Source organism: Cryptotermes secundus, unplaced genomic scaffold (genome assembly GCF_002891405.2).
Source record: "Cryptotermes secundus unplaced genomic scaffold, Csec_1.0 scaffold146, whole genome shotgun sequence".
Classification (NCBI taxonomy): domain Eukaryota; kingdom Metazoa; phylum Arthropoda; class Insecta; order Blattodea; family Kalotermitidae; genus Cryptotermes; species Cryptotermes secundus.
The window spans coordinates 184,592-200,623 of record NW_019733838.1 but is presented as its reverse complement, the minus strand read 5'-3'; the positions used below and the strand labels follow the sequence as shown (position 1 = coordinate 200,623).

Here is a 16,032-nt window from a genome sequence, read left to right as displayed (position 1 = left end):
AGCAATGGACTCCAAATACAACACACTGCTGCTCAGCAACAGATATCAGGTATTGTTGTCAGGCGTGTTTACTGAGTGTTGCACAGCAATGCAATGAGTGGGGGTATGTGACGTCACTCGCACTTCCTGTTGCGCCATCCAAGTGTTCACCAACTCTCATGTTGCACGTGTGCCCGAGGCCTGTGTCTCTCAACACTTCCTGCATAAAGGCAATACACCACAGTACTATACAACATTCTTACTGAACCTGGTGAATCCATGAAATTAATAGAGGTAATTAAAATTTCTAAAGAGATCTGACAATGGTGCATAACATTTAGAATTACTGGGTTTTTGGACTTCTTCTGTCGTCCTGTATTCTAGGGACTAGAAAATGGGATGTTTCAGAAACTGGAGCTGTTTCCAGCCTCAGGTGAAGGGGGGGGGGAGACACATACTCACTTGGGTCCCTTAGAGAGAGCTAACATCATCCAGTGACTTAGGTTAGCTCTCTCTAAGGGACCCAACTGAATAGGTATCTTCCCCCCCACCCCACCTGAGGGTAGAAACAGATCCAGTTTGTGAAACGTTGTGTTTTCTAGTCTCTAGAATACGGGACGCTGGAAAAAGTCCAAAAACCCAGTAATTCTAATTAAGATCTGTTTGAATGAAACCTGTAGAAAAATCCCCAGAACTGAATGTGTGTCTGATAACATTTATTATTTAGAATTGTCCAAAACAAAGATATGCTTTATTTCTGTTTCTTGTAAACTTTGCTTTATAATATCATCATGTGATAAAGTGACTATAGACAGAGTTTGAATTGGTAATCGGATTTGTTGGACACTGTAAAACACAACTCATGACCACACTTTACAAATCAGTCACACACAGACTGGTGTTCTCAGTTGCAGCCTTCACCGTGCTGCTAAGTAGTGGCCTCCAATGGTGCAGTATTCTCAGCCTCTGTGTTGAATGGCTCCTACCCTCACTGGCTGGTACCTTTCAGCTAGAGCCCCCAAGCTGAACTAACTGGCTTCCAACTGTCAAACTAATAAAGCACAATCGACTCCTTGTGTAGTCTCAGCATGGACCTCATAGAAAACACCTCTCCCAACAGTTCTTCTGTTGTTGCATCATGTAGCTATTGGCATTGGCTGCATAGAGAACACGGCTTCCCAATTAGTCCATTGTTGTGTGTCATGAAGCTTTTGCCTAGCAAAAGGCATGTTTGCAAAGCCGTCCCTAGCAACGGCTCTACTCTCTTCACAGTTCTTGCCTTGAGTAAATATTACACAATATGCTACTAAAATATTCCCCCCCCCCACAAATCAGAATGAAATTGTATTGGACGGTTCTTGTCATCTTCAAGTTTGTGCTAATGATAATGGTCTTAGTCTAGAAGTGTAGATAGAGAATTACAAGTACACAGACAGGTCTTGTCACCAGAATCCAACATAAATCATAATATAATTATAGCTAATAAATCCTTGGAAAATATGGCAGTGATCATATATTTAGGAATTAGAATAACACAGCAAACTTCCATTCATGATTAATTTAGGAGCAGATTAAATTCAAGGAATGTGTCTTGCCCTTCAGTTTAAAATATTGCATCTTTCAATATCCTATATACAAACCAAAGCTTAAAACTTTGAGCTTGATTCTAAAGGAGGTCATAGACTGGGGCTGCTTGAAAATTAGGTTCCAAAAAGGATGTTTGAACTTGCTAGAGAGGAAGTAAGAAGATGGTGGAGAAAATTTCATATGCAAAGAAAATTTATACCCAAGAAAGAGGTAGTAGCAAGAGGATGGAGAAAATTATATAATGAGATGCTATATAATTTGCACGTTTCAAACGTGAAGGTAAGGTAAGTAGCATTAAGATAGTAGAAGGATAAGCTCAGCAGAACATATGTCATGCACTGCAAGATGATAAATGATTACATAATTTTAGCTGGAAAACCTGAAGGCAAGAGACCACTAGGAAAATCTCCGTGTGGATAGGAGGATAATATTGAAGTGGATGCTACAGAAGTAGTATGTAACAGGATGTGGACTGGCTTCAACTTGTTTGGAATATGATCCCATGGCAATCCCTTGTAAACTCAGTAATAAATCTTTGGGTTTCATATGGGGTGGAGAATTTATTTAGCAACTGTTTCCTTGTCAGGAAGGACTTTGATTCCTGTACATACTTCGTTTAAGTACTCTGCTTCATGCAAAGCATGGACTGCTGGAAGTCCAGTTCATAAAGGGCCTGTGTAATGAATTAGAGTCAGCTGCAGCATGATGGCTGGTATGTTTTGCTCCTTTAATTTACAGTCTACTTCATTTCCTTTATAAATATCTGGAATTACAAGTGAAAGGTAAGATGCCAGAAGGATGACCCATACTGAGGTTGCTTACCCTAGTGATGGATGTATTAATGGGAGATGAAATGTATAAACTGAGGTAGAAGATTAAGACAGCGTGAGACTAGAAACCCACTCTGTAGTGGAGACATTGTATTTGGATAAGGAAGAAGTTTTGCTGTTGAATTATTTAAATGTAATAGTACATATCTATAAGATAATACTCTAATGACTGTTTTATAATTATATCATTCAAGAATTATTTTCAACAGTATGGAATTGGTAGCAGAAATAACTGGAACAGAATACACCAGCACTATGGCATGTAAGCTTGTCCATGTTGAGATATAAATGCCTCCAGTAGACATTGGAATTGTTTGGTTGCCATTAGACTCTCAGGTGCAAGAGGTACCTGAGGAGAGCACAGAATGTGTAACGTTTCAAAGTGGAGAAACGGGTCACCACATGCAGCAGACTAACATCAACTTTTATGAGCTGTTGGGATGGTCAGTGATGGAAATCCTGCAGATGCTGCAGACAGTGTGTGATGAAGAAATGAATTTATAGTTCAGTGTGTTTGAGCAGCATCACGGGTTTAAGGACAGGTGTGCACAGTGAATGACATGTAACATGGAATAATGATGTTCTGAGACAGAGTCCTAAGATTGTGTACTATCATTGTCAGAATGTAGGGACAGTTATGTGTGTCAGAGTCTTGTTAGTTGCCACATCATCATCAGTAAGGTTGTGAAGATGCAGTACATCTCCCAACACATCATAGCACCAGTTATAATGCAGGGACAGTGAGATAATTGCTTGAAGACCAATGATGAGCTCATCATCATGGGAAATATAATATATTGTCATAGGTGACAAAAGCTGGTATTTCTTGTACAGTCAACAAAGTACAAGTAAGTGATAATCTCAAATGTAAAAGTGGCGATTGATGTTAAGCTATATGTAGGTCCAGTAGGATCACTTGCAGGGGAAGATGATGTTGCACATCTCTTCATCTGCTAGAACATCATACACCAAGAGTTCTTTTCACCTGAAGCACCCCAAAATGTGTGCAACCAAAGGATGAAGTTTCTTCATGACCATGGCCTGGCACATTGCTGATTGTTTAACAGCTACTTAATGACCATGCTATTGTTGTGATCCCTCATACACCCCGAGGCTTGTGCTACTTTATGACAATGGCCATGTGCATTGCTACTTGTTAAGCAGCAGCTCCCCAAGCATGCCTGTCACATTCTCCCACTCTCACACTGTGGAACTTCAACTTGTTTTGATGGAAGAAGGACGATCAGCTAAGTTCACATGGCTTTAGAGGTTCTATTGGATGAAGTTGATACAGGGTGACTTCAACACATGTTTTGAACAAATCTGCATATACTGACAGAAGAACTGTAGTGCTGCTAAATGACAGTAGGTATTTTGGAGGCAGGTGTGTCTAGTTCAACAAAATTTGAGATATGGCTTCATTCCTGGAACTATTGGAAAGTACCACACATAATAATTCACAAGTTTCCCTCCATTTCTTCATCCACCTCACTGTTCAGAATGTTCATTATAACAGCTCCAGCTGGACATAAATTCCTTAGTCATGCACATGTAAGAGGCTGAGAATTATTGCCCAGAAATAGCTTGTTGGTTCGGCTAATGCTTGCTACCAATCAATTAAGAACCTCCTGTCTTCTTATCTGCTGTCTAAGAACCTAAAAATTAGAATATACAAAAGTATAATTTTGCCTGTGGTTGCGCATGGGTGTGAAACTTTGTCTCTGAAGGGAGAAACATAGACTGAGGGTGTTTGAGAACAGGGTGTTGAGGAGAATATTTGGACTGAAGAGAAATGAAGTGATGGGAAGTTGGAGGGAACTGCATAATGAGGAGCTTCATAAATTGTACTCTTCTCAAGTTTAATTAGAATGATCAAGTCGACGATGAGATGACAGGACATGTAGCACGAATGGGGAGAAGAGGAATGCATATAGGGTATTGGTGGGGATGCCAGAAGGAAAGAGACCACTGGGAAGACCAAGGCGTAGGTTGGTGAACAGTATTAAAAGGAATCCTAGAGAGATAGGATGGTATTGTATGGATTTGAGTGATCTGCCTCAGGATAGGGACCAGTGGAGGACTCTTATGAAGACGGTAATGAACCTTCGGGTCCCATAAAATGCTGGGAAGTACTTCAGCAGCTGCACGATTGGCAGCTTCTCAAGAAGGGCTCAACTTGAATGAATGAATGGATGGCTTGTCAGTGAAAAGAATAGGAAAGAATAAAAATGTTTATCATTCAAATTTGGTGAAAGTAAGTAATGTTTTGAATTTTCAGTATCAATTACATTGTGTTTAAAAACACCTGTGTGGTATAATATTATTTTTTAAACCGTAAGTCTGAAAGAAAAATATTTATGCTCACGTGTTCTGTACCAGATAAGGAAATGATTCAATTTGTAACATTAGCTGTATGTTGCTTCCAAAATCTGTCAACAAGAATTTTGTTTTATAATCCTTAATTTGGAAGAAGAAAATATGGGAACAGAAATGCAACCTGTCTGTTTAAAAAAAAAGGAAAGTGGGAGGAAATTGCTGAAATTGCAATGTTAATTACAGCAGTAGTTGTTATGTTATTATGTCTTTACTTTTAGTTAGGCTCGGATTTGTAAACTTATACTCATATTAGTGCAGAACATTTCTTAGTGTAAAATTTCTTCCTTTTCAGGTTGTATTGGCAGCAGACTATGATATTAACCGAGCCCTCAACTTTTACTATTCATCCTGAAGATGGCAGCAAGGTCGCCTCAATCCACGGCGTACCTAGTACAGAACTTACTGAGAAGTGCATCCAAATGGTGAGTAGGCAGTAACTTTATATAGGGATCATCCTGAGAACTGGATTTAATATAAAGTAGACTGCATTAATGATGACCATGTCATTTTCAGGAGCTCAGTTCAGGTACGCATAAAATACATCATGCATTGTTCATATTGTCGCGTGTATCCTGGTAACACAACAATAAATACCGGGTTCCAAATTTGATAACTCGATTTGTTTGATAATTTCACGCATCGTAACTACAATTTGTTACACTTTCAAGATTTATGTATCTGTGACAAACAGTTATAACACTCTCAAAGTTAACACATCAACTATTGAACTGCCTTGAATGATGTCTTCCTGACAGAGCCTCTCAAACAGTCTTCACTCCTTCCTATATAGGCTCGTCACGGACCAACCACGGAAAACACATCAACTGCTTAGTAACAGATCTCATGTATTGTTGTCAGGCGTGTTAGGCAATGGATGTCTTATTGTGTGGATTTGTTGCTGTGATATATGTTTAATGGTCTGTTACCTAGCAGTGGACACCCTTCTGTTGTTGGATGTGCATTGGTTTCAACATGTTTACCTAGCTGTTCCCTAGCAATGGATATATGTATATTTGTATGTAGGAGTTAGTTTAACCGTCACACAACAAATATTCTCGCCTTTAATGTTTTACGACTTTTTATTCTTCCTGCATGTTTCGGTCGTACAAGAGCATGGTGCTGTTAGCATAGTTTTCTGTGGGTATCTGAAGTTTAAAAAAGATTTCACTACATCTTACTATGTTAGAAATGGCATGGCCATCTGAATTTCAGTATCTCCTGCCATGTTAAGAGTAATAGAGGGCTAATAATATGGCCCTTGTTGCGTGCTTATTATCTGTGCACAGTGTACAGAGAATTCTATAATTGTCAGCTGAATAATAAATTGGATTTTGATATAAGTGCAAGGTTTGGTACCTAGGACATGTATCTGTTATTCACATGTTATTATAACTTGGTGTATGATGTCCAGTACTATAGAGTGAAATAATAATAGGGGTGACTGAAAAGGACATTTACAAAGCACATATGTTGAAGTGATTTACCCAGTCCTTGATGCGGACAATGCAAGTTGTACATAGTCTGTATACATACTGGGATACTTGACTATATTGTGAATTGGAGATTATTATGACAATGATAGCTCCAGAATATGTTCAGTCATAGGTGAGTTTTTGTACAGCATGTCCACTGAAGTCAGTGTCCTGTACTTTTCATCCACAGTTTCACAGTTGTTACACACTGTCATCATTTTTAGCTTCCCACATGTTGCTTCATTGTTGGAAATGAATGAAGCATCGTTTTGGATGTGGACTTAAAACCAGTAACAACATGGGAACAGCGTGAAACAGTGGTTCAAAGAACTGGACACTTGACTTCAAAAGACAGGTAGTAGAAAATGTATACTATAGTTAGAGAACTGTCAATGTACAGCATCTATGTGGGTGCTATGTATAAAACTTGTGTAATACAGTGGTGCTGTAAAATCTGTACTGAAAGATAGTTAACAATTTTAAAGACGTTTCCTTATCTGTTCTTAACTTTTTTGTGACCACTCCTTGTGTTCCATCTTGCTTTCCAGGTTGAAGTTTTGGAAGTAGCAATTAAACTTTCCTCAAAGAAAGTGTGCCTGCTGCCCAGATTGGGTGCTCCAATTCCCTGGAAACTGCCAGCCCATTTGCTGTCACCTCGCAGACTGGGGAGTTCAAGAAAGGTCAGCACCAGTCAGATATCCTTTCCATTTCCTCCTCTTCAAACTACATCCAGTCCATTAGCTTTAATTTGTCTGTGAACATGTCTTCATATTTTTAATTTTTTAAAAATGTGCAATGGAAAAAATAAAGATTTTTGAAGAGTGTGGTTGTATTAATGTCTGGATAAGGCACTGTACATTGAAATAGGCAATATTTATTTGACCTTACTTGAGTAAGTCACAGAAGGAAGCATATGCAGCTGTGATGAAAGCAGTATCAGTATGTTTAAATTTAAATGCTTTGTGTGTTTATTTAGATCATGAGAATTGTATTTGTCATGCTGTTAATTAGTTTCACATATGTGAAATTTCGCACAGTGAGTACAATGGCATGAGAGAGGCACCTGGTTTTATACCACAAGTTTAGGTCTGTTATGCATGTTAATCCATAATAATGCTCCTGCATTTTCATTAAATTAGGTGAGCAGTTTGATATTTCTGATATCTTATGTGCTTTTATGCTTACCATATTTACCTGAGTATAAGATGAGGTTGTCTTTCTTGTACACTGGTGTATGAAAAGTGTTGTAATTGCAAACAGAGCAAAATATTTCATTGGGATGAACATTTGTATCACGGAGTACTTAATATTTTAATGCTGTCTGTAGTATAGTCAGGCCTTTGTTTGTTTAGTGTGTTTGTATATGATGGTTGTTCAAGAAGTTCCCGAAATGAGGGTATGGAGCTGCAGGATGTCAATCAATTAGGTGTTGTTTGAGTGACCTTGTAACCCAACCATTAGTTACACAAGCCATTTTGTTCCGTTTACTTTTTATAACCAGTTTTTTGATCAGGTGTGATGTTGTCTTGTTGGTAAAGGAGCAAAGAATTTGTGTTAAATTCTTTTCCAAGGTAGGAAGAACTTCTGCAGAAACCTGCAACATGTGTGAAGCTTATGGTGTTCATGCCTTGAGTTAAATTGAACCGCCCCCTTCCCCTTCTCTCAAATGCTACTCATTACGAGAACCGTGAAGAGGGAAGAAGCAGCCCATCGTCGCTGGTTCTATTGCTGTGTTCCAGCCAGATACCAAACCAAATTTTGAAGTAACCCAGCTGAAACGGAATTTCTAATAACAATCCCTGCTAGGTGGTAATCATCTTCTCTGGTCAGCATCATCCGACAGACTGCACAGTAAGTCTCTCCTCGTTCCGAGACTAGGAGGTGGGATGGGGTCATGTGACGAGGGTAGTACGTCAACATTATTAGGGGTGGGGATGGAATCCGGGAATGGCAGCCGCCATGACATCACACCGAGAGCGAGCTGACCTTCAGAACGGCTCAAAATGATAACCTACAAATGGTGCAAACATTTTAAAAATGGAAGCACTTCAACAGATGACAAGGGGTCTGGCCAACATTTAACTTCAAGATGTGAACCTCTGATTGCCCAGGTGAAAAACATTGTCCACGGAATTCATCTGTTGACTGTCCAAGAAGCTGCAGAAGAGGTTGAAATATCCAGTGGTTCATGCCACTCAGTTTTAATGGAAAGTATAAGCCTGCAGCAGATCTCAGTAAAATTTGTACCAAGACTCTGGCTGATGTTGAGAAACTGCAGCAATTTTCCATCTGTGAATATCCACCAAAGGTCATTCATTACCAGTGAGAAAAGGTGGATGTATGGTTATGACATTGAAACCAAACAACAGTCCTCACATTGGAAGTGTCCTTCTTTGCTTCACCCCAAGAAAGCATGAGAGCTGTGCTTGCCAGTGATAGTAATGTTGCTTGATTTTTTTTATCATCAAGGCCTTCTGCATCATGAATTCGCTCCTGAAGGTCTGACAGTTGATTGAGATTTTTATGTAGTAGTTCCAAGACGTCTTCAGGATGTAGTATGAAGAAAACGATCTGAAATGTGAACTGTGGAAAACTGGTTCCTCCATTATGATAACGTGCTGGCCCACACAGCATTGTTAATTTGACAATTCTTGGCAAAACATTAAATTTCTACCTTCCACAACCCCCTAGTCACCTGACCTCTCCCCTCCGACTTTTTACTATTTCCTAAACTCAAAAGTCCCCTTAATGGATGAAAATTTCAGACATTGGTAGACATCATCATTAATGCAACGGATGATTTGGAGGTGATACCACAAACGTCCTTTGAACAGTGCTTCTAATAGTGGAAAAGGTGGCAGGAGGGGTGCATTGCTGTGCAAGGGGACTATATTCAGCAAGCTCCAAGCAGAGAAAGATATTATTTATAGACACATATCAGGAACATTTTGAACACACCTCATATGTTGGAGGATTGTTTAATTTTGTGGGGAAAGATGAAAAGGGAATTGAAGAGAATCCGAACTAATGGAATCTGATATCATAGAACATGAGCTGAAAATGAACAGGGGAAAGATAATGGCCATGGGAATTTCAAGGAACTTAGACATGAATGTCACAATACAGTTTTAACACCAGAGTTATTGAAGGCATAAAATTTGCATGTGGGAAATGAAATCACATTATAGAAGGAATATTATGGAACAGAAAAATCCCAAAGCAGTGTAAACAAATGATATATAAAGTATATTTTAAGCTAATATTTGCTTATAATTCAGAAACATGGATCCATACAAAGAGAAACAAAATCTGAACAATGGGGATGATATTTTTTAACTACAAGGAAAAATAAGAAGGGATACTTTTAAAAGTGAAATTCTAAGAGAAGGAATTGAGTTTAAAATTTGTTAGCAGGGTTAGAAGAGCAGCAATTACAATGCCTTGGCCATGTAAAAGAAGGGATAGAACAAGGATACCAAGAAGATCATTAGAATTTTAATTGAAAGGACAGAGACCTTAGGCTGGCCCACAAGGACATTGTGATTCAACCATGACATCAAGAAGAGATGAAAGAACTGGCAAAAATCGAAAAGGATGAAGTGTGGGTCAAGAAAAGAGATAGAAGACTTTTTGTTCATCAACCTATATAAAAACAGAAAAGTGCTATGAGAAGAAGAGGCTGTGATCACACCCAAATATATATATGTATGTGTGTGTATGTACATCAGAGTGTTCAGCTGGTCTTGAATGTCCTGGGATTCTTGTCCAGTTTGCAAGATCTTCCACACCCTTAGATGCACAAACTTTATTTTGCTGATGGGAATTGGCTGTAGAATTCCAGTTACGTTAGTATTAATGCATGTTAAGCAGTGCTGAAATTGGGTGTATATGCAACCTCCAGTTCCAGAGTGCTCTCTTTTTAATGGTGTTATGCCCAGTGCCTAAAAATGGTATACCTGTCTGGTATGCTTCATGAAAATTTTGCACCATCAGTTCCATTATAGCATTATCTGTGCACGTTATACCTCAAACTAGAGTAGACTGGTCATGTGAAAATAGTACAAATTTTTCATGTTTCAAAAAGTTTAGCTTGTGCAATGCATCAAAACTAGGGGTGATGGAATTATTTTTCATGAACTTTTCATGTTTTTCAAGTTTGGTAAAAGGTATTTGGTCTTATATTTAGGTAAATATGGTATTTTACAAAATATATTTAACTTGTTTACATATTTTAATGTAATTTCAAAATTACTTAAATGTATTTCCCATTTTTGTTTCTTTCTCCTTCTGGAAGCTGTAGTTATCCAAATGCATTGAAAATAATTGTTTTTAATCCTGAAAAAAGGAAACATTGTCATATGAGTCATGTGGATGTATCTTTTGTTTTATGTACTATATATATAGATTTGGATAGTTCAGGTCTTGTATTAGGTTGCCAGTTTGATTTAACACATATACTGCCAGATATTGAAATGTCATGTTAACCACTTTATAGTTAAATTATTCCCTCTGTAGTATACGTATTTAGGTTGGGATATATATTTTCCCATTGACACATTCTGAGAATATTAGGGAGATAGAAGTTTTCTGCAGAATTGATGGGATAGTTATGAGTGCAGGGTATACATATGCTAGGGACAACATTGAAGAAACATTAAGAAGGGAATAGTACGAGTAGTTCCCACTGAGAGACGATGGTATGAGTGTGACATGCTGAATATGTGGGGAAGATGAATGGAGACACAGTTTTGGATGAAAGTCTCTAAGGAGCAACTAGGGCATGTGTGGGAGGACCATATTAAAATAAATGTAGGAAAAATAGGTTATGTGACTGTTGGCTGGATTCATTTGGCTCAGTTAAGGAACACTGGGGATTCAAGAAACCTAGTAATTTCTGGGTTTAAAGGTTTTTGATGATGGCGTTGACATACGTAGTGTGTTCAAAAAGTATCAAACCTTTGGTTGGCAGAAATACATTTATTGATTTGGAGGTACAAAACCCTAATCCCCTTCAAAGTAGTCTCCTTGGTAATGCACACACTTCTCCCAGCGCTTCCGCCATTGTTGGAAACACTTCTGGAACGCGTCTTTTGGAATGGTGATCAGTCGGGCCGTCGCATTCCGCATGATGTCTTCTCTTGACTCAAATCGGGTTCCTTTCAGCGGCATTTTCAGCTTGGGAAATAGCCAAAAGTCACATGGAGTTGGGGTTACTGTTTGCATTGTCCAGCATGTCCTGTGCGATTTCCAGACAGCATTGCTTCTGCTCCATTGTTAGCAGTTTCGGTACGAATTTCGCGGACACTCTCCTCATGCCCAAATCCTCGGTCAAAATTGAATGTACCAATTCAATGCTTACCCCTATCTCATTCGCAGGTTCTTGGACTGTGATACGACGGTCCTCCATGACCAAAGTCTGCACTTGCTCAATGACATTTCTCATTTCGGCTTGTTGAGGGTCTGCCTGAACGCGGTTCGCTGTCCACTGATGTGCAGCCATCTTTGAAGCGGTTGTACCACTCCTTTATCCATGAGTTGCTCATGGCATCGTCCCCGAAAGCCTGTTGAATCTTGTGAATGGTTTCCACTTGGGTATTTCAAAGCTTTTCGCAAAATTTGATGCAATATCGCTGCTCATGTTGTTCCGTCATTTTACTCCTTACTGAAATCCGACGAGGGCTCACTACATGTCCTCACTCATAGGCCGACTGCCAGCAACTGATGCTTTCTGCGGGCGGGAAAAAATTCACCNAATGTGAAATGTTTTGTGATACCAGTGATTATTGGAGCCACGGGTACAGTTACCAGAGGGCTGAGGAAACATTTGGAACTAATTCCTGGTAAACACTCCATAGATTCACTGCAAAAAACAGCTATCCTGGGAACATCACACATACTACGGAAAGTGCTACAGTGCGAAGCTTGAAGCCTGAGTGGTGAGGTGCATCACTGGTCCAAGCAAAGGAATACCAGGAAATAAACCTGTGACAAGAGATGACGATGATAATAATAATAATAGTGTAAAACAATAGGAATATCTTTTTCAGCTGAGCAACAATTTTTTTAAGAAAGGTCCTGCAGCATGTATCTAGTTTTTGTACTTTTTACTGGCTATTGAGAACTTAAACTAGTGGGCCAGGCAGGCAGACATACTAAAACATATTATCAGAAACAATTTTCAATTCGAAAAACAAATATTTCTATCAAATATACCTTCAGAATTGGTTAAGTCCTAGAATTCTGCAAACTTTGTGCCATGAACTGTGATTTTTTTTCTGTGGTAGTTAGATGCCAATTATTGGAGAGAAGGCAGAATTTTTAGACAATCAAAGAAATATGAGTAGTCTTTGACACTGGCAGAGTGTACTGGCTTGGCAGTATGTGTGTTTATTTTATTATTTGTGTCTGAATAAATAGAAGCAGAAAATGTTATGACAGGTCTAATTGTAGCTAAAAAAAATACAGTCTTCAGGAGGCCTAATGAAAGCTTTAAAATTTAGCATGAAGCTTACATAGTGTGTATCATGAAATTAGATTTGTACTTGGAAGAGAAAGCAAAATCTCCATTACATGTGTTACTGTCTTCTAAGTGTTTGTATGTCTGTGTGTGTATGCACATGCGATTGTCACAGCATAAACTTGCCTTGCCATGTAGAGTGTGTTTTCTTTTACTGTATACTTAGAGGAACCACAATGAAGATATTGATGTCAAACTTAGTTTATGTCCTGTGTTTATCTTAGATTATTGAACTGTACATCTCACAGTCCTGTTTCTCTTAAGTTTCTGGCTGCCAAAGGGTCTTCCATAAAACTGATCCCTTCAGATTAATACAGCATTATTGTTATAATCAGTGTCAGCTGTCATTATTGTGGCAATTTTTGTAGAAACTTTACATTCACACATTTGCTGTTGGATGTTTTAAGTGTTAGTTTAAACCTGAGAGCCAATCATCTATACATACCAAAGACCAGGGCTTTTTGCAGAAGTATGTCATGCCAGTACCTGTTTATGAAACACAAAAACATAAATGATTAAAAACTAAGAAGTAAGAAAAATTGTCCCTGTTCTTAACTAATTAAGCACTGCACCATGAAGGCATATGGAGGAGTGGATATATAGATTCACATTTTCTTCGCCTCGGCATTAGCTGGAGGTGAGTGGTTAGCTTCATGCCCCTGCCGCTTTACCCCTGGGGAAAGAGCCCCTGGTGCCCATTGGATAGGAGGTTGGGTGAACCCGAGAGCCGATCTGGACCATGTGGAGAAAAGAAAATTCTTAATCCGACCCGTCAGTTGTCCAGCCCATAGCCAGTCGCTTTACTCACTACACTATCCTGGCTCCAATAAAGAAATAATAGATTACAAATTAAGAAATTATACAGAGTGTATATAAATTATCATTACAACTCTACTCACTTATAATAACTGCATGAAAAGACATAGACACTCTGTTTATACATCATCTGTGAGAGAAACTCTCAGAGTTGGTTCTGAACATTACAGACATTCAACATGGGCGCCACTTGCCATTTGTACAGTGTCCAAGCAATGTTAGGCTCCATTCATGTTAAATCCATGTCAGTGTCAAGTTTCACAAAGTTCCTGGTAGGTGGCTATTGCATGCTGTAGCATATAAACATTAACTGTTGTTCTTTTCTTTCATATCATGGATGTTAGCTGCCAGAGTTTGGCACACACTGCCTTTTACATATTCTCATAGGAATAATCACATGGTGTGATATCCAGTGATCTCGCTGGCCAAGAAATGGAACTAGCATGGCCATTCCATTGATTTAGGAAATGTTGAGTAAGGGATACACATAGCGGCCTCCGTAGTCTAGAGGTAATGTTCCCACCTCATGACTCGTAGTACGCGGGTTCAAATACTCGGCGAGGTCATCGAATTTTTAAGGGCGGAAAAATTCAGGGAACAAGTCCTCCAGGAGGGACTTTAAGCTGTGTGTCCCATGTCGTAACTTTACGGCACGTAAAAGAACCTCATATCCCCAAAGGGGATCACTGAGCCAAATTCCAGGACGTTTCCTGCCCAACAATAGTCTCTAAGGCCTCTAATAGATGGGGGAAGCATTATAGACACCGCGAAGCAAGTGGCCGAACTTGCTTGCTCAGCGGGACTAATGGTATGCACCATTTATCGGTAGGGTATAGAGACTGGTAGAATATCATAGAGGGAAGCACAATAGATCAAACTGGTCGCGGTGCGTGGGGAAACCCACCCTCTCTAAATAACTAACTAACTAGCCAACCAACTAACTAACTAACTAACTAAGGGATACACATACAATGAAACTCTGCAGTTCCTGTAACTGTGGATAGACAAGGTTTTGCAGCATATTCAGGTAACTTCTGGATGTCACATTTGCTTCAGCAAAGAAAAGGGTCCAATCAAACGGTTGTGCAGCATGCACACCACACATTAACTTTGGAAATATCTGTAATGTGCCCCACTGTAGCATGGGGACATTCTGATCCGCAGATGTAAGAGGTCTGTTTGTTTACCTTCCCTAAGGCACTGAATGCAGCCTTGTCAGAGATGCTGATTTTTCTCAGGAATTCATGCAGTTTCTCAAGCATGATCACTGCAAATTGATTACAGGCTCTCATATCATCTGGTATAATTTCCTGCACCACTTGCAGCTTGTAAGCATACAGATGCAGACATTTTTTAACTCCTGCTGCACTGTTGAATGTGGCATTTGCAGCTCATGTGCTGCACCTGAAGTCAAATTATGTGGACAGAGATCTCACATATGCTTTTGACTTTTTCTTCAGACAGCACTGGGCTCCTTGCACCTTTCTTGTGTAAAAAATTTTCAGCCTTTTGTAACTGTTCATACCAAGCATGTATCAGTGGTCTTGATGATGGCCTCTTGTGACACATTGTTCTGAAACGTTTTTGGAACTTTGTATCCAACTTCATCTTGAGAAACCACTCCATGCACTCTTCCATCTCCTATGGATTCATGTCGACTGAGCTGATGATTCACACAGTGGAACATGCTATTGTAATAGTTGGGGTTTACATAACAACGCTTCCCACTGTGCCGTAACAAGGGGACCACCGCTGTAACACAGGCAACAGGGAACGGTATAAAAAGCCGGCTGAGCAGTATGTGACCGGATGACCGGACAGTGTGTGATCAGGAATGACAGTGCGGATTGTGAAGTCGCCGAGTGCAGTTGAAGTCTAGCAGTCACCGACTACAGGAGAAGTATTTGTGATACTGCATATGGCAGTAGCTCTGAGATTGTAATTTGTATAATTGTAAGAGCGAGTGGAATAAATTCGCTAGATCCAATACGGCGTGAAGTTATTTTCGCGTGACATACCCAACATAGGACAATATTTATTTATATTGGCCGAGATGAACTATTTTACTCATTTCCAAATTATGGTTATTGGATGAATACCAGTCAACACAAAACCAATTAAGTGCTTTTGCCATCACAGTGGAACAAAATCACTGCTTGTATATTGCAATGGATGTTTGTGTTAACAAATATTTTCCAAGTTTTTCGTTCTCTTCACGTGGTAGCATGGTTGAGGCACTATGCTACAAGCCGGAAGGGCACGTGATCAAATCACAATGAGGTGGATTTTTTAAATTTACCTAATCCTTCCAGGCACACTATGGCCCTGGGGTTCACTCAGCCTCTAACAGAAACGAGTACCAGGAATATTCTTGGGGGTAAAAGGCGGCTGGCATGTAAGGCTGACAACCTTACCGCCATCTACGAGCAGATTGTCTAAAAAATGTGGGAAGCTC

General features: G+C 39.4%; 1 protein-coding gene across 1 annotated transcript in view; it reads left to right on the top strand.

The window, feature by feature from the left end:
* LOC111868206 overlaps window positions 1–9,578 on the top strand; it is a 41,153-nt gene extending 31,575 nt beyond the window's left edge. Inside the window, exons 16-17 of the mRNA XM_023858650.1 lie at window positions 5,065–5,194; window positions 6,793–9,578. Of these exons, the coding sequence (XP_023714418.1) occupies window positions 5,065–5,124 (60 nt within the window). The 3' untranslated portion in view covers window positions 5,125–5,194; window positions 6,793–9,578. The remainder of the gene's footprint in view (window positions 1–5,064; window positions 5,195–6,792) is intronic.
* The last annotated feature ends 6,454 nt before the right edge of the window (window positions 9,579–16,032 follow it).